Genomic DNA, 27,344 nt, shown 5'->3' with positions numbered 1-27,344 from the left:
GATGGCACCGCTGGCCGGCTGGACTCCGGCTCTCTTACCGTGATTCCGGTTTCTCGCGCACCACTTGCGGGGAGCCCTCTTCCGGCTAGCAGGCTCAGGATACGCCGCGGATCTTAGCAGGCCCAGCGCGTGTAGCTCAGCTTGTAGACCGTCTGTAAGTACAGTTTTTGGTTGATTTTGCAGGTCTAGGAGGGTCTGTCGGTCGTAGATGTGGGTGCCAGTTGTTCTCATAGCGAACTCTTGCATGGTTGCGAGTTCAGATCAGATTATTTACAAAAAACACAAACAAAAAACCGCTGCGACTGCTCGCGACGCATACAGGAAGTGAAGTGAAATATGGACATACAGGGATTTTTCTAAAAGAAAGGTAACGGAGCTGACCATGTAAACTGTGATGAGATTGTTTCTGATAGCTGGTTAAAAATACACAAATCAAAACACACAGATTAAACTCACTGTGTGATTAATAAAATACAGCTATTGAGTCAGATTAACTTTGGAATTAGATAGGTAGTCAAGGTTTGACAAAAATATGTACATGTAATGTTTAACCTGCCCTGATTTACCTGAACATCTAATAACTATTTAATTCAACTATTGTTCATTCATTTAGGATTGCAGGACTTACTGTAAGCTATAATGAATGACAATTCATTTAGATAACTAGTTATCTAGAAGCCGGATGTAGAGGATATTCAGAATATAGTACAGTACTTTATGTTGGTAGTTTAAGATAAGATAAGATAAGATAAGATAATCCTTTATTAATCCCACAATGGGGAAATTTACCATGTTACAGCAGTGCAGAGTAAAGGACAGAGAAACAGGTCAGGAAAAGGTAAATACAAATAATGATAAATCTATATATACAAAAAAAAAAAAAACATTGCAGGAAAATATATAAAGATACTTTAAAAAATTATATATAGTAAAAGAAAAAATATATACATCTAGTGCATAGAGATATGATTATGGTAGGGTGGACCAGTATTATTGCACAAGAGTAACAGTGAATAAATATCAAATAAATAATAGATAAAAACAAAAGTGAGAAAAAAATATTGCACATTAAATAAATTGCACAAATGATGATCACAGTACTCGTAGTGAGATGGATATTGCACACGGTAAGCATTACAGTTACACTGAGTAGTATGTAGGTTTCTATGAAGTCCTGAGATAAAGGACTTTCAGTTAAGAAAAGCAGTTTCTTAACTGAAAGTTTCTTAACTGATTAGTTTTATGGCAGTGATCAGGGTTAAGAAAAGCAGTTTCGTAACCCTGATCACTGCCATAAAACTAATCAGCTAGTAAACAATCATTTATTGAGTTTACCTGTTCAAATCCTTTAGCCCCCTTTGGACCATAAATCACTCATTATGTATAATCAGCAGTGTATTTGTAACACTTTAGCCCATGTCTGTCTTCTGTTTCTCCCTTATTTTGTCTCTTGTGCTCCTGCCCCTCTGTTTACCTGTCATGTTTCCCAGCCGTGTGCTTGTGTTGTTGTTTTTGTACCTGTCTCCACCATAGCTCCGCCCCAGCCCTGCCCTAGCTATTAGTGTTCTCACCTGTGTCCTGTTTGTAACCCCGCCCCCTCGTCATCCAAGCCCAGGTGTTTCTCACTCTCCTCTTGTATTTAAGCCCCTCTGTTTGAATGTTCAGTGTCGAGTCTTTTGTATCCTTGTACCTTTGTATCTTTTGTATCCTCGTATCCTTGCTATCCGTATGTATCCTAGTCTTAGTTTAGTAGTCTGTGTTTCTTAGTCTTTGTTCTAGTTTTATATTCTCCCTGCCTTGTTTTTTTTTGTAGTTGTTTGCGTTACCCGTGTTTTGTTTACTGTTTTATTTTATCTTGTTTGTTTAAATAAAATATTTGCACTTACGTCCATCCCTCCGTCTCCCACTTCTGTAACAGTATTAAACACATCATACCATCACTTACTTTATTAAGTGCATTTAAAGCAGAGGAAGCTGTAGAATATGCCGGAACAGTGGGGATATGCAGGGACAGGGTTGAGAAACACTGATCTAACCTGACTTCTGTTCATTTGTAGTTTACAGTAACACTACAGTCAGACCACAAATTAACCGGTTATATTGTAAGGTGTGTTTCTGTATAGTGTTTTAAATTTGTGCTCAATGTGCCTCCTTTTGACTTGGAGCACCTGCCCCTCCAAAGGTCTCTGCACGGCCCTGGTGAAACGTGAATATTAGACTTGTGTTAACTGAGTAATACTCACAGTACAGAAAAATCTGCTTCATTGTACTCCACACATTAAAGCTCAGGTTCTGCAGATGTTTGGCCACATCAGCCAGAGGCACTGAATCAGGTGTTGGATCTGGAACAGTGTACTGAGCTCTGAAGATAAACACCAACATTTACACCACTTTAATCCTGCAGCACTTTCTATTACATCACAAATACATTAATATTATTACAATTAATATTTACCTGGCAATTGCTTTCCTGAAGTCCTGTTAATGGATTTATAAAGTATTATTATTTAGTTTAATTCAGCTCCATACAATTAGATCCCAAATCCAGATACCACAATTAACCTTACCTGCAGAAGCAAAACTTCATTCCTTAGCTTATCCTCTGTCTCTGCGATTCGAGTGCTGATCTCAGTTATCTGTATGTCCAGCTCTGAAATGTTCCTGTTTATTCTCTGGCTCCTCTCAGCCTCTTCTTCTGTCAGAGCAGAGATTCTGTTCCATTCCTCTGCATTGAGGAACTCGTGGAGCTTCTCAAACTCCTGCTGTATCTGTCTCTCAGTCTGCTGGAACTGAGACTGAGTATACAAAATATAAATGTATTTATAACATTTTTTATTAACATATGTATATATTTATTTGTTCAAAATTACTCTAATACACACCGTAATGTGGGCAGCCAACCTATTGCTGATATCTTTTACATTTTTGAAAATTTGAAGTTTCCTTCTCAATGTTTGTAGATGAGTCTTTAGTGTTCCCTAATAAAACAGACATTGTTATTTTAAATTATTGAAAACCTGTATTAATTTTAAAAAAAAAGGTAGAACAAATAAAAATACGTGGCAATGAGGATAATTACTACTTTAAACCTACGTGTCATTCAGAAGCTAGATGGCACTGCTGAGTGAGATAAATATGTATATCTTAAGCGTTCTTTACAATGCTTCATTTTGTGGTGGATTTTGATTGATTTGTCTTCTAAGCCAAAACTTATTTAACAAATAAATCCCACGCCAAGTTTACAGAGCCTAATTAATTATTAACTTTGTTTTTTTCTGGGTGTAGATTGATTTCCAAGTTACATTAAAATTTAATGTTATTGTTATTGTACTTTATTATATAAATAAAGGCAAATATTTAAAAATGCCTTCAATTATAACTGAAAAAAACTAATTTACCATATTCTACAAGAAGTTGACACAACTCAGAAAGTCTGTTGCAAACTGTAGCCCTCTCTTTTTACCACTAAATTAAAAGGACATAAACATTTTTTTTTATTCCATGTCTTTTTTAATTTATTTCTCTGAAATAACCGTTTCTTTAAGAATAGACTATAATAGACTTTTTGTCTTATTAAGCCCTGTGTATTTGTAAAATAATTTTTTGTAATAAAGGTTTTAGTCAGTCTTACAGAGAAAGTCAAGTTATTATGATTCTTATGTCCACAATTTAAGCTTAATAATAATTTTGGAACTTTCAGATTTTTTTTACTTAATATAATCATGTCTGTCTAGTTTTTGCCAATGATTTATTTATTTATTTTGCAGTGCACCTACCCTGCGAGAGCCTGCAGCTTTTCTGATTGAGCAGAGACTGTGGTTCTCATGATCTTGAGCTACACACTGAGCACAGACCAGCTTCTCATCGTCCACACAGAACAGATTAAAGTTCTCAGAGTGTAGAGAACACCAAACACCCTGTGATCTAGAACCTTCATCGATCTGCTGCTGTACAGGAGATTCGTCGATTTGTAGGGAGGGGACAGACATCGCCGTTGATGATCACAACTTTCGTCCACTGAAATTAAACTGAAAGAAACAGAAGATCATACAGTGTTAGTGGTCCTTAGTTACAGAAAGTTATAGATAAAACAACACAAATAAAACATTGAATTACCTGTAAAAGGACAACAAGTCTCTGGAAGACCTGATAAACAACTGATAACGAGAAAGCAATGTATGTGGAAGTCATGTGAAAGAAGATTCTTGTAAAAGGCGTTATTAAAGTCAAAAACTTGATTGTCAACATAACTTGTGTTCTAAACTTTCCTTCAGGGCACAGTAACTATACAAACATGAGATCACACCAGTCAGTGATTTACTCCAGAATATTCCTTTCATTTTCAAACACACTCTGCTTCAAAACTTAAAATTTCTCTGCTTAATGTAATTTTTAAATCAGATGAAAAAGAAATACTGAATTGCGCTGTAAACTATAGCAAACTAACCGCCGCCTCAACTAATATTATTAAAGTTCCTTTTAAAAGTTGGTCTTACTAAATAATATTTAGTTGTAGTTGAACCCTAGTTGAGGCCATGCCAACTACTCTGCGATACTGCACATGCTCAGTTGGACTCTTCACTTAAACGGGGTCTACTGGGCAATTCTGCAGGGGTTTTACCTGATGTTGGTCATGCTATTCGCATATTGGGCGTGTCCTTCCATCTCTCACTCACCATCTTTAATTTTTTACCATCTTTAATTTCCGCCCGTTTTCATTCTTCCACCAGTTCTTGGGCTCCCTATCTTCTAATAAGGTCTTTTCCCGGCTGTGTCCTAATTTACTAGCGGGGCAGTGGTAGTGTATTGCACCGCGACCCTGACAACAGGTTTGATCCAGCGTGAGGAGCGGTGTGTTTATTTATTTTTTCCTTTCTTCTTGGGTTTTCCTGCTTTGAGATCAACTGTTCTGCAATTGGGTTCAACAACCCTCTGGGCTGGAGAGCTACTAGTCTGTAGCAGCACTCCATCCCATTACACTGCATTTTCCAAAACACATTTTTTTTTGTGGCTCACGTCCAAACTTAATCGCCGAACCCTGATTTATGTTTTTATATAATAGTTAACTATAGCCTGGTCTCAGTGTTGTAGGCTGTAAAAGCAAGTTACTGTGTTTTTGCCTTGCAGCACTGGGGTCTTGGGTTCAAGTCCTTACCTGAGTGGAGTTTCCTTAGTCATGTTTATTTATCCAAAAGATGTCTCAAACCCCAAAAAAATCCTTACAAGCAGTGTGAATATTTCATTACTAAGTCTATTGCTAATTATTCTATCAATATTTAGTGCAATTGAGTTCCTAACAGGTAATGGTTCAATTAGGATAATTCACTCGTTTTTCATAAAAATACAATGTTCAAACTTTTGTTCATGTTTCAGGACTTTATTACTTTTAAAAGACAAACATATAAAACAATAGTTCTACATAACATCGAAACATAACATTGCAATTTTGTTTAAGTTTTAGTTTTTATGGGGTTGTTGCAAATATGTGAGATGAACTATTTTCATATTATATGTTGATTACACTAATTTAAGCAAGTAGAAGAAGTTTAATACGGACAAAATACTTTTAACTATTTTTCCTGGATATTCAAACTTTAAAACGGGTCAAATTCACGCGGAACATAACAGGAGAGTTAAGAGAAAACTTTCCCACAGTAACATAGATAGAACGTCCTGAAAATGTTTCACGGAGAAATGTGGATAGAATATCCTGAAAACGCAGACTTGTTCAAAGTTCCACCAATGGTAGGAGAAAAAAACGTACATAAAACATTCTAAAAAAATGTACATGGTCTAAAATGTCCCCAATAATAAAAGAAACTTTCAAACAGTAACGTAGATAGAACATTTAAAAAATGTTGCCTCCTTTAAATTTTCCCCCAATGTTAGAAGAAAATGTTCCCACAGTAACGTAGATAAAATGTTCTGAAAACTTTACACAGTATCGTTCAGTGTTCTCCCAACGTTAGGAAAAATCTTTCCCACAGTAACATGGATACAATGTTCTACAATGGTTATCCAAACTCATTCAAAGTTCCCCCAATGTCAGAAGAAAAAAATTCCACAGTAACATGGATAGAACATCCTGAAAGCTTTACACAGCCTCATCCAAAAATGGTGGGAGAAAAAATTTCCACAGTAACATGGATAGAACATTTTGAAAATGCTACACAACCTAAATCAAAGCTCCCCCAAAGGTAGTAAAAAAAAATCATCATCAACAACAAATTAAGAGCTGCTTTAGATCACTGACACTCTAACAGAACGAAGTATAGAGGTGTCGAGTGAATAAATCTAATGAAATGAGAATCAGGTTCTTCATGTTGAAGAAAATAAATGCAATATATTTAAAGCTTATTAGCTTCGTATTTTTTTTTTTTTGCAGATTTTTTTTTTCCCTTTTTTTCCCAAACTTACACAGCCAATTATCAAACACACTCATTAGGATTCCCCCATGATGCTCCAACACCAGGAGTGAAGTCACATGTGAAGTCAGACTCCGCCTCTTTTTGAGCTGCTGCTGATGCAGCATTGCCGAGAAGCATCACAGCGCTAACACTCGGAGGAAAGCGCAGCAACTCGGTTCTGATACATCAGCCCACAGACGCAGCCTTGAGAGAGTAAGACCAGTTGTGCTCTCTTGGGGCAAGCTGCATGAACAGGATTCGAACTGACAATCTGGGGTCTTGGGTTCAAGTCCCTCCCTGGGTGGAGTTTGCATGTTCTCTGGTTTCCTCCCACAGTTCAAAAACATGGAGATCAGGTACATTTGATACTCTACATTGTCCAGGTGTTTATGTATATGTATGCAGATTGTGCTGGATCAACACCTCAGTGCTGAATGCAGTCCTCCTGGTGGACGGTTTCCGGTTGAGAGTTCGCTGTGCATGATTGGCTGCTGCTCCTTACTGTGTTTGTTAATGAGGGCTGAGTATAAATGGTTTCATGTAAAAACTTGATTGAACACCACTCTTAGGTGTCTAGAATGGCGCTGTATAAGTGTAACTTCATTCATTCTTTCATTAATTATTTCATAATCGAAACCTCAATAAAAACATTAATACAGCGTGAAAAAAACTGAGCCATCTGCTAGGGCAGCGTTAGCCACCAGGGGGAGACACAGCACCTCCACAACAATTATAAGCTGAGCAATGGCTCCTCTCAGCACTCATCTTAAAGGACTTTTGTTATAGTAAAACATTGATGATGAATAGCTCATCTCCGCTCTCCTGCAGCTTTCTGAGATACAGAAACTTTGTGCTTTTTGCTCAGCACTCTTTACAACGGTTGCTTCGGGGCATAATTTACCCTGATAAATCACTTTTTTCACACTGTTATCCAGCTCAAAGTAGCTCCACACCTCCTTACTAGAATCCAGAGAGCCCTGACATTTAAAACGAGGCATTAATAACTTAAAAAGTGCAGAAGAAGCTCATTAAAAACACTGTTTACATCCTATAACACTAGCTTCAGCTCCGAGCACGGCCATCACTGTACTGATAATAACATAGACATATATATACATACATAGACTCCACATAGCCTGGCTCCAGGTGCCGCCTGCTGCAGCTAAAGCCTTGTTTTAAATGTCAGGGCTCTCCGGATTCTAGTAAGGAGGTGTGGAGCTACTTTGAGCTGGATAACGATGTAAAAAGTGATTTATTGGGGCAAAATATGCCCTGAAGTGGACGTTGTACAGAGTGCTGGGCAAAAAGCACACAATTACTGCATCTCAGAAAGCTGTAGGAGAGTGGAGGAGCAGTATTCAACAAAGGTAAGTACTTTTTTCATATTTTACTGCACCAAAATCAAAGTTCTGGTATTTTACTAAATTAGAATGTTCAGGGACTAGAAAACCTACAACTTTTATGTCAAGCGTTATGCTATGAGGGCATCTTAAGATATGCATTGCCTTAATAGGTAACCTTTGTCTTGTGTTTACATTTCATCATTTCATAACCCTTTCCCTTTAAATCTCAAAACTGTTCAGTGAAATTACAGAGATATTGATTGTTTGATGGTGGCTCTTTAGATTTTAGATGAGATTGTGGTCTGTAAAGGTAGAATTTCTAGCGCATGTTTGCTGTTATTGTTGAAATACGGGTAAATTTTCTTTTTGAATGGTTGTGTGAAGGTGTGTAGGGTTGTGTTAGTGTCAAAGTTGGAGAAAGTCACCTGACCTGTCTCGCAGTTAAGAATCACACAAACTGTCTTTACAGTTGTTAGTGCTATAGGCTTTTCATTAGAATTTACTCCAGCAACAGTTTTATTGTTCTTCCTCCATATACAGCAGAACCCGTTCTCTGGGGTTGCTATGATATTTTTCTTCCTGATGACGGACTCTTCAGCTACTCCTACAGCCCAGTTCTCACTTCTTCCAACCTCCACCACCCAGCTGTAGGTTCCTTTGGAGAACCCTTCAGAACCCAGAACTCCTTTATAAACACTGAACCTCCCTGGATTATCTGGAATTTGAGGGTTTTCAGTAGAGACTGAAACACTGCTCAGATCTGCTGAGATACTGAGGGAGGAGTTTACAGTGTTCGGATCCAAAACCACCGGATCTGCAGAAGAAACACAAAAATTTTACACTGCCGGAAATGCATTGGCAAAAACTAGGCAAAGTATACAGTTGCAAGAAAAAGTATGTGAACTGCATGAATTGGTCATGGACGAACATAGTCTGCTTAAACTAATACCACACCAAAAAAATATATGTTTGCATGATTTTATTGAACACAACACGTTAACATTCACAGAGCTAATAATGCCTAGAGCTAATGACTTTTCTAAGAGCTAATTGGAGGCAAGATGTATTTACATTACATCACATTACATTACATTTGGCAGATGCTTTTGTCCAAAGCGACTTACAATAGTGAAGTACAAAAGTAATAGAAGTTAAAGGTAAAACATTTTTAGATAGGGCCTAAAGGAGGTCAAAGGGAAATAAAGGGATAGAGAAGTGAAGGAGGAGAAGAAGGAAATGGGGTTAGAAGTAGTTAGTGTGTTAGAGGTGTTGGGAGAGTAAGTGCTCTTTGAAGAGCTCTGTCTTCAGGAGTTTATTAAAGATAGTGAGATTCTCCTGATCTGGTAGTAGAAGGTAGTTAGTTAGAGGTGTTAAGAGAGTAAGTGCTCTTTGAAGAGCTCTGTCTTCAGGAGTTTATTAAAGACAGTGAGAGATTCTCCTGATCTGGTAGTGGAAGGTAGTTAGTTAGAGGTGTTAAGAGAGTAAGTGCTCTTTGAAGAGCTCAGTCTTCAGGAGTCTATTAAAGATAGTGAGAGATTCTCCTGATCTGGTAGTGGAAGGTAGTTTGTTGGAGGTGTTAGGAGAGTAAGAGCTCTTTGAAGAGCTCTGTCTTCAGGAGTTTATTAAAGATAGTTAGAGATTCTCCTGATCTGGTAGTGGAAGGTAGTTTGTTGGAGGTGTTAGGAGAGTAGGTGCTCTTTGAAGAGCTCTGTCTTCAGGAGTTTATTAAAGATAGTGAGAGATTCTCCTGATCTGGTAGTAGAAGGTAGTTAGTTAGAGGTGTTAGGAGAGTAAGAGCTCTTTGAAGAGCTCAGTCTTCAGGAGTTTATTAAAGATAGTCAGAGATTCTCCTGATCTGGTAGTGGAAGGTAGTTAGTTAGAGGTGTTAGGAGAGTAAGAGCTCTTTGAAGAGCTCTGTCTTCAGGAGTTTATTAAAGATAGTGAGAGATTCTCCTGATCTGGTAGTGGAAGGTAGTTAGTTAGAGGTGTTAGGAGAGTAAGAGCTCTTTGAAGAGCTCTGTCTTCAGGAGTTTATTAAAGATAGTGAGAGATTCTCCTGATCTGGTAGTAGAAGGTAGTTAGTTAGAGGTGTTAGGAAAGTAAGAGCTCTTTGAAGAGCTCTGTCTTCAGGAGTTTATTAAAGATAGTGAGAGATTCTCCTGATCTGGTAGTGGAAGGTAGTTTGTTCCACATTGGGGAACTCTGTATGAGAACAGTCTGGATTGGTTGAGGTCTTTGTTGCTAAAAGAGGATCAACCAGTTATTAAATACAAAGATTCACATATTTTCTCTCCACACTGTGAATGTTAACATGGTGTGTTCAGTAAAACCATGCAAACATATATTTGGTTTGTGTGGTAATAGTTTAAGCAGACTGTGTTTGTCTACTGTTGTGACGTAGATGAAGATCAGAGCACATTTAATGATTAATTTATACAGAAATCCAAGTATAATCCCAAAGGGTTCACATACTTTTTTTCAGCTGTATTTAAAAAATACATTTTGTCATCTTACAACCACAAACTTAAAAGTGTTTTATTGAGATTTTAGGTGGAAGATCAACAAAAAGTAGCACATAATTGTAAAGTGGAACGAAAATGAAACATGATTATCAACATTTAATTTGATTTCAAATAACAATCTAAAAAGTGAGATGTGCAAAAATAGAGCCACCCTTCTCCTTGCTGGATCTGTCAATTTGGGTAAGTCATGGCCATGGCTTGGTAGGTTTGTAGAAACAGGTGTAGAATACTTTTTCAGGTTTATTTTTGGATGATGAAGGATTGATGGACCTGGGCTCCTTGGGATGCTTAAGTCAAAACATTGGGATGTGTTTTTATAACCTAATGCTGCTTTAAACTTCTTCTCCACAACTTTATCTCTGATCTGTCTGGTGAATTCCTTCTTGGTCTCTATGATGCTGTTTGTTCACTAGTGTTCACTAACAAACCACTGAGGCTTTCTTCACAGAACAGCTGTATTTATACTGAGAATAAATTACACAAAGCTGGATTAACTCTATTAAATAATTAAGTTAACAGACTTCTGAAGGCAATTGACTGCCTTGGATTTTATTTAGGGGTTTCGGAGTAAAGGGGGCTGAATACTTTTGCACGTAACCCTTCTCAGATTTTCATTTGATAAGAAGTTTGCAAACCACGTACACAGTTCTTTACACTTCACAATCATGCAATACTTTGTTTTGGTCCATCACTTAAAAACTCAATATGCAAAATGCATTTAAGTTTGTGGTTGTAAGGTGATAGAATGTACAAAGGGTATGAACATTTTTGCAAGCCACTGTAAGGTGAAAATCTAAGTGGAGAAGTAAAAGAAGAAAAAGAACGAGGAAAAATAAAGAAAGAAAAGGAAATAGAAAAAGAAGAAAAAGAAAGAGGGAGTGAAGAAGAAGAAGAAGAAAGAGAAGAAGAAGAGAAAGAATAAGAAAAAGAAGGAGAAGAAAGAGGAGAATGAGAAGAAAGAGGGGGGAAAGTAGAAAGTGGAGAAGAAGAAAGAGGAGAACAAAAATGAGAAGAAAGAGGAGAGTAAGAAGAAGAAAGAGGAAAAAAGAAGAAGAAGAAATAGGAGAGCAAAAATGAGAAGAAGGAGAAGAAAGAGGAGAATAAGAAGAAGAAAGAGGAAAAAAGAAGAAGAAGAAAGAGGAGAACAAAAATGAGAAGGAGAAGAAAGAGGAGAATAAGAAGAAGAAAGAGGAAAAAAAGAAGAAGAAGAAAGAGGGAAAAAAACGAAAGAAAAGGAAATAGAAAAAGAAGAAAAAAAGAGGGAGTGAAGAAGAAGAAGAAAGAAGAGGAAGAGAAAGAAGAAGAAAGAGGAGAATGAGAAGAAAGAGGGGGGAAAGTAGAAAGTGGAGAAGAAGAAAGAGGAGAACAAAAATGAGAAGAAGGAGAAGAAAGAGGAGAAGAAGAAGAAAGAGGAAAAGAAGAAGAAAGAGGAAAAGAAAGAGGAGAAGAAGAAGAAAGAGTAGAAGAAAGAGAAGAAGAAGAAAGAGGAGAAGAAGACGAAGAAGAAGAAGAAAGAGGAGAAGAAGAAGAAGAAGAAGAAAGAGGAGAAGAAGAAGAAAGAGGAGAAGAAGAAGAAGAAGAAAGAGGAGAAGAAAGAGGAGAAGAAGAAGAAGAAGAAAGAGGAGAAGAACATATATATATATATATATATATATATAATGTAACATCTAGTTATATTTAGTGGAACATGCAGTTATATTTTATTATTTTGATTATCATCTTATCTACAAACATCGGAACAGTCCACAGGACTTCAGCAGAAGCTGTAGCTTCACTGAAAATGAAATATTACTCACAGCAGGGACAGATGCTCTTCATCATCTCCCACACTCTGTGTCTCAGGTTCCCCAGATGTTTGGCCACATCTATCAGAGCTCCTGAATCAGGTTGTGGATTGCTGGAGATAAACATCAACATTTACACCATTTAAATTTCTGCATAAACTTTTTACCATTTCTATTAATTGTTTCTATTAATTTGTAATGAAAAATGAATGTTTACCTATGATCCATCCTCTTAAATCTCTGTAAATCAATGTATAAACATAAACGTTTATTATAAAGTTCAGTTCAGTTCTACACAAGTAGATTTCTCTTACAGAAGCTGGAATTTAGCTTACCTGCATAACCGGATCATCCTTTAGGTTCCCTTCCAACTCTTTGATGTTCAAACTTATCTCCTTTATCTGTCTGTCCAGTTCTTTATTAATCCAACTCATCTTCTCCTCCTCTTCTTTCCTCAGAGCAGAGATTCTGTTCTGCTCCTCTGTTCTCAGGAACTCGTGGAGCTTCTCAAACTCCTGCTTTATCTGTCTCTCAGCCTGCTGGCACTGAGACCAGAGTATAGAAAAAGCATAGTTTACTTACTAGTTCACCTATTTATTTATTTATTTATTTATTTATGTTTAAAGGAATGCACACTCAACCTTTTTGACCCACCTTAATGTGTGCAGTCACATTAACACTGTTATCTTTAACATTTTGTAAGGTTTGAAGCCTCTTCTCCAAGATTTGTAGATTAAATGTTTCCTAACAAAACCAAGACAAAAAAACAAACACAAAAGTGTTAATATTAATATAACAGCAGTAAAGAAGTTAGTGAGTAAATTAGTTTGTTAGTTAGTTAGCTTGCTAGTTAGTTGCTTAACTAGTTAGCTAATTAGATAGTTAGATAGCTAGTTACTTAGCTAGTTTAATTAGTTAGCTAATTCATTAGTTAGCTAATTTGTTAGCTACTTTGTTAGTTAGCTAATTAGTTAGTTAGCTAGTTACTTATCTGATTAGCTAATTTGTTATTTAGCTAGTAAGTTAGCTAATTAGTTAGTTATGTAGCTACTTAGCTAGTAAGCTAATTCTAAAACTAGTTAGTTAGCTAGTTAGGTAGTTAGTCCATTAGCTAACTAGTTAGCTAGTTAGTCAGTTAGCTAGTTAGCTAACAAGTTAGTTAGTTAGGTAGTTAGTCCATTAGCTAACTAGTTAGCTAGTTAGTCCATTAGCTAACTAGTTAGCTAGTTAGTCAGTTAGCTAGTTAGCTAACAAGTTAGTTAGTTAGGTAGTTAGTCCATTAGCTAACTAGTTAGCTAGTTAGTCAGTTAGCTAACTATTTAGTTAGCAGTGATGGGAGTAACGGCGTTACTAACGGCGTTACTTTTTTCAGTAAGGAGTAATCTAACTAATTACTCTGACTGTAACTATAACGCCGTTACCATTTCCCCATCACACCCCGTTACTGCACGTTACTTTAGCCGCTCAATTAACTATTTTTTTTTAACTTTGCACATAAAGACAAAGGCGCAAGTGTGTGTGATTCACAAGGGATGGAAGGATGGATTGATGGTGGGATGGTCGCTCTAACCCTATATGAAGGGGTAGTGGGAGGGTTTAGGAAGTCATTTGCCCTGGTTAACCCCTCCTCTTTCCGGTGAACTTGACCTTCTGGTCGCTGGGCCTGTGTTTGATCCAGCTGTTAAACTGATATAATAATACCATTTTAACAATCATTAGATTGTTGTTTTTGTCTTTTCTTTTGTTTTGTTTATATGTAAATTTTTCCTTTGAGTGTAGTTTGGTTTGTTTAATTTCATCCCCGGATGCGTATTTGTTTTTTTCGTTTTTTTTTTTCAGTATTACAAGTCTTAGTAATTTTCTCTGGTTGTGGTTTCCAGTTTTTGAAATTCGTTAGATTATATTTTTGTCAACATTTTGGGTTCATTTTCGTTTGTTATTTTTCTTATAATAATAGTAATTACATAATTTATTTTCTTTTGTTATTTTTCTATACGGGGCAAATAACACAAAAGTAGCGCAATAGTTACTTTTACTTTTAACTAGTTACTTTTATAGTGGAGTAACTCAGTTAGTAACTCAGTTACTTTTTTGGAGAAGTAACTACTAACTATAACTTATTACTTTTTCAAAGTAACGTGCCCAACACTGTTAGTTAGTTAGTTAGCTAAATAGTTAGCTAATTATCCAACTAGTTAATTAGTTAGTTGATGTACAAAAAGTTAATTTTTTGTAGAATATTTATAAGGAAAATTTAGATTTTATTACCATTATATAATTCACGCCCTTACAAAACAGATAAGGTTCTCTGAGAGTAGAGAACAGAAAATACACTGTGATCCAGAACCCACCTTCATGTAAGATTCACAGGTGTTTCTCAGAGACAGGTTGGGGGGAGGATATTCTTTTGATGATCTTCGTCTGCAGACAACACACTCTCTTTGTTGCTTCTTTTTCCAGTAGTCTTGTAGACATCTCCTACACACACTGTGACCACAGGACAGAACCACTGGATCAATAAAAACCTCTAAGCAAGTAGGACATGAGAGGTCCTCGCGTAGTCGTAACGACGCCATTGGTATTTCCAGCTTCTGCCCAAATTCAACTTCCACAAAAAAAAACTGAAAGAACATCATACAGTATTAATATTCTATATATAAGTTTGATAAAGTTGACATGGTTAAACACTGTTAAAACATGGTTAAAAGACTGTTAAAGCATGGTTAAGACATGCTCAAACACTTAAACATGGTTAAACACTGTTAAAACATGGTTAAAAGACTGTTAAAGCATGGTTAAGACATGCTCAAACACTTAAACATGGTTAAACACTGTTAAAACATGGTTAAAAGACTGTTAAAGCATGGTTAAGACATGCTCAAACACTTAAACATGGTTAAACACTGTTAAAACATGGTTAAAAGACTGTTAAAGCATGGTTAAAACACTGGTAAAAGAATAAATTACCTTTTAAAATGAGCGTAAGTGCCGGGAAATGTGTGTAACAGCAATGACTGAGCGAGAAAAACCTGTTTAGGAAGGAGTCATGTGGAAGAGGCGTTAACCACACATAACTTCAGATCACATTCAAACACTTTAACATTGGTGAAATGTTCATAACTTTCACTTTTAAACACGCGCTAAGATCTGCTTCAGATTACTGATTCTCTCCCAGAAGAAAGTGTAGAGGGGTGAAAGTTACTAATGAAGAATCAGGTTCAGCAAATAAAACAGTGAAAACATCTTGCAGACAGTAATGTTAAATACAATACAATTATTACACCACTATATCTTTTTTCTACTTCCGGCGCCGTACAGAGCGGCAGCCTTTCCAATAGCTTCGTCTTTTGGTAACTTTTTTAGCCTTTTTTCCTTACTTTTACTTTATTTTAGACGCTTTTATCACTCGTGTAGTGATTACTTGTATGTCCTATGGACATGGAATCCACTTTCGTGAGCGCGCGGGGAACTAACCTTGTTTACACGAGGGAAGAGCTGCTAGCGCTGCGAACAAAGGAACACGCCGGCCAGACGCATCACATCCCGGCAGAGCTGCGCCGACCCTACCGCGGGTGTAGAGCTGGAGCTAAGCTAAAGGCTAAGCGCATGGAGAAACGCTGGAAGTTTAAACCATCTGTTCCTTCCGTGGTGATGGGGAATGTGAACGCTCTGACCAACAAGACGGATGAACTAGCGGCACTAGTTAGTAACCAGCGGTTGTACCGGGAGTGTAGCATTTTATGCTTCACGGAAACGTGGCTAACCAGCAACATACCAGAGGCTAACGTGGATATTCCCGGCTTCACCACCGTAAGAGCGGACAGAGACCCCAAACGGAGCGGAAAAAACAAAGGTCCACATGCAGAAGTTTTCGGATGACACTGCCATTGTGGCATGTATACGGGGAGGAAAGGAGGAGGAGTACAGACACCTTGTGGAAGACTTTGTGGCGTGGTGCAATAGGAACAACCTGCTGCTAAACACCTCCAAGACCAAGGAGATACAGGTATCTCGGACTGCATCTGGATGATAGGCTGGACTGGTCAGCCAACACAGACATCCTGTACAGGAAGGGACAGAGCCGGCTCTACTTCCTGAGGAGGCTGGGGTCTTTTAACATCTGTCGGAAGCTCCTGCTGATGTTTTATCAGACTGTGGTGTCCAGCTGTCTTTTCTATGCTGTGGTGTGCTGGGGAGGAAGCATGAAGAAGAGGGACGAGATGCGTCTGGACAAGCTGGTCAGGCGGGCGGGGTCCGTGGTTGGTGTGGAGCTAGACTCTGTGGTAACGGTGGCAGAGAGGAGGACACTGCACAAACTACTCTCCATCATGGATGATGATGGTCACCCATTACATTCCATCATCATGGATCATAGCAGCAGTTTCAGTGGCAGGTTCTTGTCACAGAGCTGCTCTACGGACAGACTGAGAAGATCGTTCGTCCCGAGAGCCATCAGACTCTTCAACTCCTCCCAGTGGAGCCGGAAGAGAGAAGACAGATGAGAAACAAGGCTCATATGTGCTTTCTTAATCACAGCCTTTTTTTTAATCTGTACTGGAAAAACACCATACACATCTACACCCTGAGACTCTTTTGCCTCTTTACTGTACATCCTGTACTTTTGCACCCCTGGACACTACACTACGCACCTAACTTAAATATAATACTTGCACATGTTTATGTTTATGTTTAATATAGTCATATCTGATAATACCTCCTATACTTAGTTTAGTCTTTTAGTCTTTTATTTTTCAAGTCTCAATTTAGAATTTTATAGTTTAGAGTATTTTATCCCTCAATAAGTGTATTGTAATACACTTATTGTTTGTTTCTACTGTGTTGTGTAACTGCTACTGGCTGCTAAATTTCCTTCGGGATCAATAAAGTATCTATCTATCTATCTATCTATCTATCTATCTATCTATCTATCTATCTATCTATCTATCTATCTATCTATCTATCTATCTATCTATCTATCTATCTATCTATCTATCTATCTATCTATCTATCTATCTATGTTATCCTGTTTGTTTCCTGCTGTGCTGCTGTTGTATTATTTTGATTCATGCTTTTTATTCCATAGCTGCATTTGTTCAATTAGAAACGTGAAGGTTTTAGTTTCGTTCTGAGGTAAACAGTAGCAGTAGAGCTGAAACAGTGGGGAAAAGAGGCGCTGTTCATTCATGCGCTAAAAAATACCACCACATACTAACCTATACTTACATAGGTAGTTTACAAGTGTTTTGGTAAATGCACTAAATTATAAACCTCTGGAATATAATCAAGAGGAAGATGGATGATCACAAACCATCAAACCACCAAACTGAACTGCTTGAATTTTTGCACCAGGAGTAAAGCAGCATAAAGTTATCCAAAAGCAGTGTGTAAGACTGGTGGAGGAGGAGAACATGATGCCAAGATGAAAAGAAAAATGTGATTAGTTATTCCACCAAATATTGATTTCTGAACTCTTAAAACTTGAATAAGAACTTAAAATTTCTCATTTTCTGTAAATAAATGCTCTAAATGACTAAAACAACAATGTTCATTTTACTCAAACATAAACCTATAAATAGCAAAATCAGAGAAACTGATTCAGAAACTGAAGTGCTCTCTTCATTTTTTACAGAGCTGTATGATTGTGTGAAGTGTCAGGTAACTTTTTCTAATTACAATTTCCCAAACACATACCAAAAGAAAAAGTACATGTTTTTCTGCAATAACTGCAAACATTCACTAAAAATGAGAAAACTCTAAAGTAAAACTAATCGATCAATACCTGTAGGATTATTGAACAGTTTTGATATTTAAAGGGAAAGTGCTACAAAATTATGAAATGTTTTTAAACTGTGATTAAAACCAGGGTTATTCCACCAAATATTGATTTCTGATCTTAAAACTTTATGAATATGAACTTGTTTTCTTTGCATTATTTGAGGTCTGAAAGCTCTGCATCTTTTTTGTTATTTCAGTCCTTTCTCATTTTCTGTAAATAAATGCTCTAAATGAGAATATTTTTATTTGTAATTTGGGAGAAATGTTGTCTGTAGTTTATAGAATAAAACAACAATGTTCATTTTACTCAAACATAAACCTATAAATAGCAAAATCAGAGAAACTGATTCAGAAACTGAAGTGATCTCTTTATTTTTTACAGAGCTGAACAGTGATGTAAAAAATGTATTTGCTCCACTTACAGATTTCTTTTGTTTTTGCATTTTCTTTCATACTTTAATTTTTTGCAAACTTTTTCACACAGAGCTAGGTTGGTTTGGGTATATACGTTTTTCCTTTAAAAGATAAAATTATCATTTAAAAAGTGGTTTTTATATTTACTTAGGTTATGTTTGTCTGATATCAAAGTATGTTTGGTAATTAGGAAAAAATATTAGTATAACAAAAAAGCAAAAACAAAAGAAATCTATAGGGTGCAAATACTTTTTTCAGATATATATTCAAGCCTGAATGAGTTAGGTAACTAACTTCATACCAACACTTTATAATGTAATATAATACAATTATTACATTATTACAATAATACTGAACACCAGGGGGAGACACAGCACCTTCTTTAAACACTCCTAATCATTTTAAGGCATTTTAATTTGATTTTTATGGAGAAAATGACCATAAAACATTGAAACTACACATTAAACTATGGTAATATAGTGATTATAGTAAATTTTAACAAGGAAAGTACTTGTGACTTAGTGACTAAGTCTAAAACATGAAAAAAAGATAGAAAAAGATATTATTACCTTGTAAAATAAAAACTCAACAGAAGTTGGTTGAATAGGTTTATTAACAAAACCACAGAAACAGAATCTAAAATAGATTTTTTGATTTAGGTAAAACGTTAAAACATAACCAAGAAGTCTAAAACATGTTGGTTATATATTGGTTACAATAGTGGAATATAGGTGTAAATTTTTAGCTTGATTTATATATTATATTTTGCTTCACTTCAATCATTTTAAGAGATATTATTCAAACCATATTAAAATAAGAAATTAACATTATATTCATACAAGAAATAAAGGAAAATCTATCTATCTATCAATATATCTATCTATCTATCAGTATATAGTAAGATACTGAATGAGAAGGAAATATATCAATAATATTCAAGAATTTATCAAATGATTTAATGGCATGAACAAATTTTTAACTGTAACAATGAAAAAAAAAAGAAGATTTTTATAAAAAGAAGGTTTTTTATAAAAGTAGACAATACTGCCACCTTTTATATAAAAACATTTTTTTTTTGTTTAAATTAATTTTTTCCTAAATCATCTCTCAATTTTTTGGTTATTTCTAATGTTTCCTGAAAAATGAGTTTTATTTTATAGCCACAGAATAAAAACAGAATAAAACAAACAGTTAAAGGAACAAAACAAAATAAATTTCAATATATTTAGAAACATAACACACAAAAAAGTAAAGTAATATTCATCACTGCCCCTTTAAACAGCTGATAAGAGCAAAAGCTAAACCCATAGAAATAAATCCCTACTCTTATACATTATTTAAATGATATAAATGATTATATTGTGATTATATATGAACTTTAGCATAGTACATAAACCTCGTTTATTCCCAATTTAACAACATATTGGCAAATTATGCTACTAGACAAATATTACTAAGTATTAACTACAAATAATCTGATTTATTGTTACTGGACCCATTTTTGTAGAATATCAATTTATTATAAAAATAAATGTGTTTTAAAAAAACATGAGCTTCAAGAATATGCATCAGGCATATCAGGCATAACTCACTCTATTATATTGAAGTTTTGCTATCTTATTTCACGCCCTGCACAGGGTGTGTCCTGACGCTCATTCCTATCTTACACACCCCATCAACAGTCTATTTTCACTCCTTTCACTTGTATAATTTAAACAGCAGCAGAGCTTCTGAATATATCTACACTGATGGGCGTGGTGTTCTGGAAATGAGGTGTGTTCAGGTACATTTCTGGAGTTTTGCTTGTTTATCTTGGTAACAGAAAACACAGGAGCTCCACTGACTGATTAAAACCCTGACAACAGTCAACAGTCAGACATTCATTACTATCTCGGCAAAACAGGTGTCCTACGTATTTAATAAACCAATCAATCAAGAAGAGTGTCTCTTGCTCATCATTCTCTTTAAGAGTAGATCAGGTGAGCTCTGACTTTGGTGGATTGCTATTGTAACGGTGCAGCTACCTGGACGTGTTCAACAAACTCTTCTCAGCAGAGGAAACTGAGCTGCTGGTTGACGCTGTGAAGGAGCTCCAGCAGCTCATTTACGGGAACAGCAATGTTATTTTATTTACTATTCTGTTTATTGTTGATGTAAAAGTTGCCAAGATAGATGAGCGTCTGACTGTTGGCGTCTGTCTAGGTTGTATTCAGTCAGTGGAGCTCCTGTGTTTTCTGTTACCAAGATAAACAAGCAAAACTCCAGAAATGTACCTGAACACACCTCATTTCCAGAACACCATGCCCATCAGTGTAGATATATTCAGAAGCTCTGCTGCTGTTTAAACCAGACAGGAGGAAGGAGTGAAAATAGACTGTTAGTGGGGTGTAAGATAGCAATGAGCATTGCAACAAGCCTTGCACAGGGTGTAAGGTACGTTCATGTCAATTAAATTTTTTAAATAAATTTTATATCAACACAAATGATTCATGTCTTACTTATTCTATTATGTATTATGTTATTAAGGGGCAGTTGAGTCTGCTGTTGATCTAAAACCTATATTGCATTTAATAGGTAACATTTCATAATTTTGTAGCACTTTCCCTTTAAATATCAAAACTGTTCAATAATCCTACAGGTATTGATCGATTAGTTTTACTTTAGAGTTTTCTCATTTTTAGTGAATGTTTGCAGTTATTGCAGAAAAACATGTACTTTTTCTTTTGGTATGTGTTTGGGAAATTGTAATTAGATAAAGTTACCAGACGCTTCTCACAATCATACAGCTCTGTAAAAAATGAAGAGAGCACTTCAGTTTCTGAATCAGTTTCTCTGATTTTGCTATTTATAGGTTTATGTTTGAGTAAAATGAACATTGTTGTTTTATTCTATAAACTACAGACAACATTTCTCCCAAATTCCAAATAAAAATATTTTAGTCATTTAGAGCATTTATTTACAGAAAATGAGAAATTTTAAGTTCTTATTCAAGTTTTAAGAGTTCAGAAATCAATATTTGGTGGAATAACTAATCACATTTTTCTTTTCATCTTGGCATCATGTTCTCCTCCTCCACCAGTCTTACACACTGCTTTTGGATAACTTTATGCTGCTTTACTCCTGGTGTAAAAATTCAAGCAGTTCAGTTTGGTGGTTTGATGGTTTGTGATCATCCATCTTCCTCTTGATTATATTCCAGAGGATTTTAATTTGGTAAAATCAAAGAAACTCATCATTTTTAAATGCTCTCTTATATTTTTATCCAGAGCTGTACGTCACATAAATTCTAGATGATCAGTTTATCAGAATTTCTACTGTTTACTTTGTCTGGAAAAGCTTTGCTACTCCTTCGTGATTCTTTTAGCCACTATAACCTGGTTCTCTCTGAATCCAACTTTCAATTCCCTGCTGTGGATTTCTGAGTAAAACTGAACTCTTTCAGTAGCGAGAGAATAATTGCTCAGGTTTGCTGCGATACTGAGGGAGGAGGCTGCAGTGATCGGGTCCAAAGCCAGAGGAACTGCAGAGAAACATAAAATAAATTGAAAGTTATACATTTATTAGTGTAATTAAGAGAAATACAAAAATATAAACTTAAAAAAAGAAGATTTTTTTCATTTCTGTATACAGATGTTTTCAGTCATTGAACTCCAGGTTTAGGTTCATTATTTAAACAATGAAATAGTTAAATAATAACAGCAAATCTCAAGCCCTGCTGTTTCTCCTTAAAAATATCGCCCAATAGAACCAGAATTCATTTAAAAACCTCAAAACTGTTATTTAGCTTTCTAACAGGAAATTAAGCCGAGGAGACACGAGAAGAGTTCAGCAGTACATGGGAATAATTACTGTTTTTTTTACAGTGTTGTTGATTTTATTTTTTAAATAAAATATTCAGTAAAAAAGGAAATCTGAGTGTTTCATTAAAAAATATGGTAATTTTCTTCCTGACCAAAGCCCTTAAAAAGAAATATGATTTTTTTTAATTATTCTTATTTTGTTACTAATTAATCTAGTCATACCCTGATTACAGATTATTTACTCAATGACAACACTTTAAAAGTAAAGAGTATTGGGTCCAGTGTTGAACCTTGTGGAACACCATATGTTTCTCTACTGTGATTAGAGTATTCATTTAATTTCATTTCATTTTGTCGCTGTCCAATTAAAAACACTTTTCTCCAACACAACATATTTACAGGAGAGAGAACAAACCTTGTAAACTTTAAATGGAAGTCGATGTAAAAAAGAGTTTATTTCAGGTCATTTTGAAGAGTTTCTATTGGTCCATTCATCAATAAATTTTGGCACAGAGTAAGGGACAGAACATGACAAAAATGGAGATAAGTGTTTTTCATTAGACAGCGACGTTAACTACGTTAGTAACACAGGTGTTTCCTGGAGTTAAGGAAGTGTAAGGAAGTATAATGAAGTATAAGTTAGTGTAAGGAAGTGTAAGGAAGTATAAAGAAGTATAAGGAAGTGTAAGGAAGTATAATGAAGTATAATGAAGTATAAGGAAGTATAAGTTAGTGTAAGGAAGTGTAATGAAGTATAAGGAAGTATAAGGAAGTATAAGTTAGTGTAAGGAAGTGTAAGGAAGTATAAAGAAGTATAAGGAAGTATAAGGAAGTATAATGAAGTATAAGAAAGTATAAGGAAGTGTAAGTAAGTGTAAGAAACTATAAAGAAGTATAAGGAAGTATAAAGAAGTATAAGGAAGTGTAAGTAAGTGTAAGAAACTATAAGGAAGTATAAGGAAGTGTAAGGAAGTGTAAGGAAGTATAAGGAAGTATAAGGAAGTTTAAGGAAGTGTAAGGAAGTATAATGAAGTGTAAGAAAATATTAGGAAGTGTAAGGAAGTGTAAGAAACTATAAAGAAGTATAAGGAAGTTTAATGAAGTGTAAGGAAGTGTAAGGAAGTATAATGAAGTATAAGAAAATATAAGGAAGTGTAAGAAACTATAAAGAAGTATAATGAAGTATAAATTAGTATAAGGAAGTGTAAGTAAGTGTAAGAAACTATAAGGAAGTGTAAGAAAGTATAAGGAAGTATAAGGAAGTGTAAGGAAGTATAAGGAAGTGTAAGGAAGTATAAGGAAGTGTAAGGAAGTATAAGGAAGTATAGGGAAGTGTAAAGAAGTATAAGTAAGTGTAAGGAAGTGTAAGGAAGTGTAAGGAAGTATAAGGAAGTGTAAGGAAGTATAAGGAAGTGTAAGAAAGTATAAGGAAGTGTAAGGAAGTGTAAGGAAGTGTAAGGAAGTATAAGGAAGTATAAGGAAGTGTAAGGAAGTGTAAGGAAGTATAAGGAAGTGTAAGGAAGTGTAAGGAAGTATAAGGAAGTGTAAGGAAGTGTAAGGAAGTATAAGGAACACAGTGAAATGTCAGTATTGGATTTGTAATTACTGAGACTGTTTGGACCGAAGTTCTCCGGTTCTCTCAGGTTCTCAATCAGAACTCCTGGATGGAGTTGTGGATGAGGAAAGGTGTGCAAAGCTCTAAAGCTGAACAATAGCAATTAATTAATAACAATTCAATTCAGCATTTTTATACATCAGAAATACATTTATACAATTGCCTCATGATTTTCTTTTAAGTAAAGTTAATATTTACCTTTCTGTTTCTCTCCTCAAGCCCTGTAAGAGAATTTATTAAATATTTAATATTTAGTTAAAATCAGCTCCATACAATTAGACTTTTCCTCTGACTGTTTAACACTAGTGCTCACCTCCTTCATCTGTCTGTCCATCTCTTCAAAATCACTCTTCATCCTCTGGATCCTCTCCTCCTCCTCCTTTCTCAGAGCAGAGATTCTGACCTCACTCTGTTGAAGAAGGCATTGAGTCAAATGATAATGTAAAACCAGGCATGACCCCGGGGGAAGAAACGCCGACATGTTAAGAAAATTGTTCCACCAAACAATCAAGTCTTTACAACTACTAATTTTCCTGATTATTTCATTTACACACCATTTTACTTGACTAACTATCTTTATCTTTGACAGTGTTGTGTAAACTAAGATTTTTCAAATTGAAATGCGCACTCTCTCCGCTTGTAGACTTTTTGCCCCGTTTTTCTGCGCTAGAAATGCGCACTCTCTCCGCTTTTAGACTCTTTGGCCTGTTTTTCTGCGCTAGAAATGCGCACTCTCTCCGCTTTTAGACTCTTTGGCCCGTTTTTCTGTGCTAGAAATGCGCACCCTCTCTGCTTTTAGACTCTTTGGCCCGTTTTTCTTCACTACAACTGCGCACTCTCTCCGCTTTTAGACTCTTTGGCCTGTTTTTCTTCACTACAACTGCGCACTCTCTCCGCTTTTAGACTCTTTGGCTTGTTTTTCTGTGCTAGAAATGCGCACCCTCTCTGCTTTTAGACTCTTTGGCCCGTTTTTCTGTGCTAGAAATGCGCACCCTCTCTGCTTTTAGACTCTTTGGCCCGTTTTTCTTCACTACAACTGCGCACTCTCTCCGCTTTTAGACTCTTTGGCTTGTTTTTCTGTGCTAGAAATGCGCACCCTCTCTGCTTTTAGACTCTTTGGCCCGTTTTTCTGTGCTAGAAATGCGCACCCTCTCTGCTTTTAGACTCTTTGGCCCGTTTTTCTTCACTACAACTGCGCACTCTCTCCGCTTTTAGACTCTTTGGCTTGTTTTTCTGTGCTAGAAATGCGCACCCTCTCTGCTTTTAGACTCTTTGGCCCGTTTTTCTGTGCTAGAAATGCGCACCCTCTCTGCTTTTAGACTCTTTGGCCCGTTTTTCTTCACTACAACTGCGCACTCTCTCCGCTTTTAGACTCTTTGGCTTGTTTTTCTGTGCTAGAAATGCGCACCCTCTCTGCTTTTAGACTCTTTGGCCCGTTTTTCTGTGCTAGAAATGCGCACCCTCTCTTGCATGTTGCAATATATATGTTTACATTTACTTGGTTATGTCGTTATTTTTTGCAGTAATTCAAAAAAAGAATTAGTTTGGATTTTGCCAGTCTTTCCTTTAATATTTGTGTTTTTGGGGATTTTCTATGGATTTTTGAGGATTGATGCTAACGTTTTTTGCTTCTATATGTATTTACTTTGCATTCTTGATTGCAGATGTTATTATTTTGTGTAAAACGTTTGTCACTAAATGAACTCTTCTGCTTTAAGTCTGTGTGTTAAGCCTCTACCAAGTCCTTTGTTACACTAATGAGTTCCTAGTAACTCTCCTTTCACAAAATCCGGTTGCACCACAAACCTGTGTGTCACGTCTCAACTAAAACAGGTTTTCACTTTTACATTATAAAAACAAATGAGTCAACATGCCACCAAGAAAACGTTGTTGTCAACCAGCACAGTTGCTTATAAAATTTATGAAAAACTTATTTCAATAATTATTACGGCCTGAACAGTAAGTCTGACTGACTAATATATGGGATAATATATATATATATATATATATATATATATATATTGCATATATACAGCTCTAAAAAAATGAAGAAACACTTCAGTTTCTGAATGAGTTTCTCTGATTTTGCTATTTATATATTTATGCTTGTTTTATTCTATAAACTACAGGCACCATTTCTCCCAAATTCCAAATAAAAATATAAAAATATTGTAAATTATAAATGTAATTTATATAATAAAGTTTTAAGGTTTAATGCATCTTGGCATCATGTTCTCCTCCACCAGTCTTACACACTGCTTTTGGATAACTTTATGCTGCTTTACTCCTGGTGTAAAAATTCAAGCAGTTCAGTTTGGTGGTTTGATGGTTTGTGATCATCCATCTTCCTCTTGATTATATTCCAGAGGTTTTTAATTTGGTAAAATCAAAGAAACTCATCATTTTTAAGTGCTCTCTAATTTTCTAACAGAGCTGTAGTTTATAGTTTTCACAAAACAACTGCATCGTTGCCAGGGTTAGTACGGTCATGAGAAACCTGGAAAAGTCATATGATTTAAAAATAGCAATTTCCAGGGGAAAAATCCAAGTTTTGTGAAAAAAATACCTGGAAAGGTTTGAAAAAGTCATGGAAATTTGGTCTTCAAATCTTTGATCTAACAAATGATTTAGCTCAGTATTAATTCAGTAATTTATCTCTACACAGTAGAGCTCTAATGATCTGACCCACATTTTTATTTTTAAAGATCTGATTTGTTCTAAACCTACTATAATCAATTTTAATTTTAGTTTTAGTTTTTGATTTTTGGTTTTAATGTCCATATCTGCTCTGATTTTTTTTTTTTTTTTATCGTATGGCCGTGAAAATTTGCCTTGAAGGCATGAAAACGTCATTAAAAAAATCTTGGAAATTCATTGGATTAAACTGTGTATGAACCCTGGTTGCTAAAAAACGAAGCAACTAGGCTTTAATGCAATTCCTACAGATCATCTACTCATCATTTAGAAAAAGCAGATTAAGGTTCTCAGAGTGTGGAGAACCTAGAATCTAAAACCCACCTGATTCATCGGCCTTAAAAGAGATTCACGAGGATTCCTCAGACCCATGTCCACTAGAGGATGTTCTTTAGATGCCCATCTTCTGCAGGAAGGACACTCTCCTCCCGGATATTTAGTCCTGCACGTCCTGCAGACACTGCAACCACAGGACAGCTTCTCTGGATCATTGAACGAGTAGCAGATAGAACACGGGAGGTTCTGGTGTAGAGGCAAGAAAGGCGATGCCATTGGTGCTTCCAGCTTCTTCCCAACGAAAACCTCCAATAAAACAAAACTGAAAGAATTAGAACGTCATACAGTATTAATATCATTCACTCAGATGCATTTACTCAACATGCATGACTCTAAATCATTAGATTACCTGTTAAACAGTCAGATACTGCTCTCTAAATCTCTGGAACTGTGTCCAGCAGCAGCGACCGAGCAGGAGCAACCTGTTCAGGGTGGCGTCTGGAAAAGAAATGAAGCCAAACGGCGTCAATCCAAAGATCAGGCTTTCATTTCAGCAGAACTCATTACCTGAACTCACCTACAGGCGTTAACGCTCTCCTGCTGACAGATCTCACCTTTCATTTCACACAAACCACTGATTTAATACAAGAACGGCTTCAGATCAGTGACGCTGTCACACAAACAAGTTCAGAGGAATTAAACCAATGATAGAAG

General features: G+C 35.9%; 2 protein-coding genes across 3 annotated transcripts; both read right to left on the bottom strand.

Moving 5' to 3' along the window:
- Nucleotides 1-7,642: 7,642 nt before the first annotated feature.
- Nucleotides 7,643-12,602, bottom strand: LOC125785682 (zinc-binding protein A33-like). The gene is made up of 4 exons (XM_049469726.1): nucleotides 12,392-12,602; nucleotides 12,274-12,296; nucleotides 12,069-12,169; nucleotides 7,643-8,564 (listed from the first exon to the last, which is right to left on the bottom strand). Exons 1-4 carry the CDS (start codon nucleotides 12,488-12,490, stop codon nucleotides 8,029-8,031), a joined length of 759 nt encoding a protein of 252 aa, XP_049325683.1. The 5' UTR covers nucleotides 12,491-12,602; the 3' UTR covers nucleotides 7,643-8,028.
- Nucleotides 12,603-19,130: 6,528 nt separating this feature from the next.
- Nucleotides 19,131-27,171, bottom strand: LOC125785684 (uncharacterized). 2 transcript variants are annotated; one of them, XM_049469731.1, is made up of 6 exons: nucleotides 27,040-27,171; nucleotides 26,679-26,952; nucleotides 23,974-24,069; nucleotides 23,859-23,881; nucleotides 23,652-23,749; nucleotides 19,131-21,765 (listed from the first exon to the last, which is right to left on the bottom strand). In XM_049469731.1, exons 2-6 carry the CDS (start codon nucleotides 26,904-26,906, stop codon nucleotides 21,587-21,589), a joined length of 624 nt encoding a protein of 207 aa, XP_049325688.1. In that variant the 5' UTR covers nucleotides 26,907-26,952; nucleotides 27,040-27,171; the 3' UTR covers nucleotides 19,131-21,586. The 2 variants fall into 2 exon arrangements, with proteins under 2 accessions (XP_049325688.1, XP_049325687.1); XM_049469730.1 differs by having other exon boundaries at nucleotides 19,132-21,765; nucleotides 26,679-26,936; nucleotides 27,040-27,170.
- Nucleotides 27,172-27,344: the final 173 nt, after the last annotated feature.

Source organism: Astyanax mexicanus, chromosome 21 (genome assembly GCF_023375975.1).
Source record: "Astyanax mexicanus isolate ESR-SI-001 chromosome 21, AstMex3_surface, whole genome shotgun sequence".
In the NCBI taxonomy this organism is placed as follows: Eukaryota; Metazoa; Chordata; class Actinopteri; order Characiformes; family Acestrorhamphidae; genus Astyanax; species Astyanax mexicanus.
This window is presented reverse-complemented; position numbering and strand designations above follow the sequence as displayed.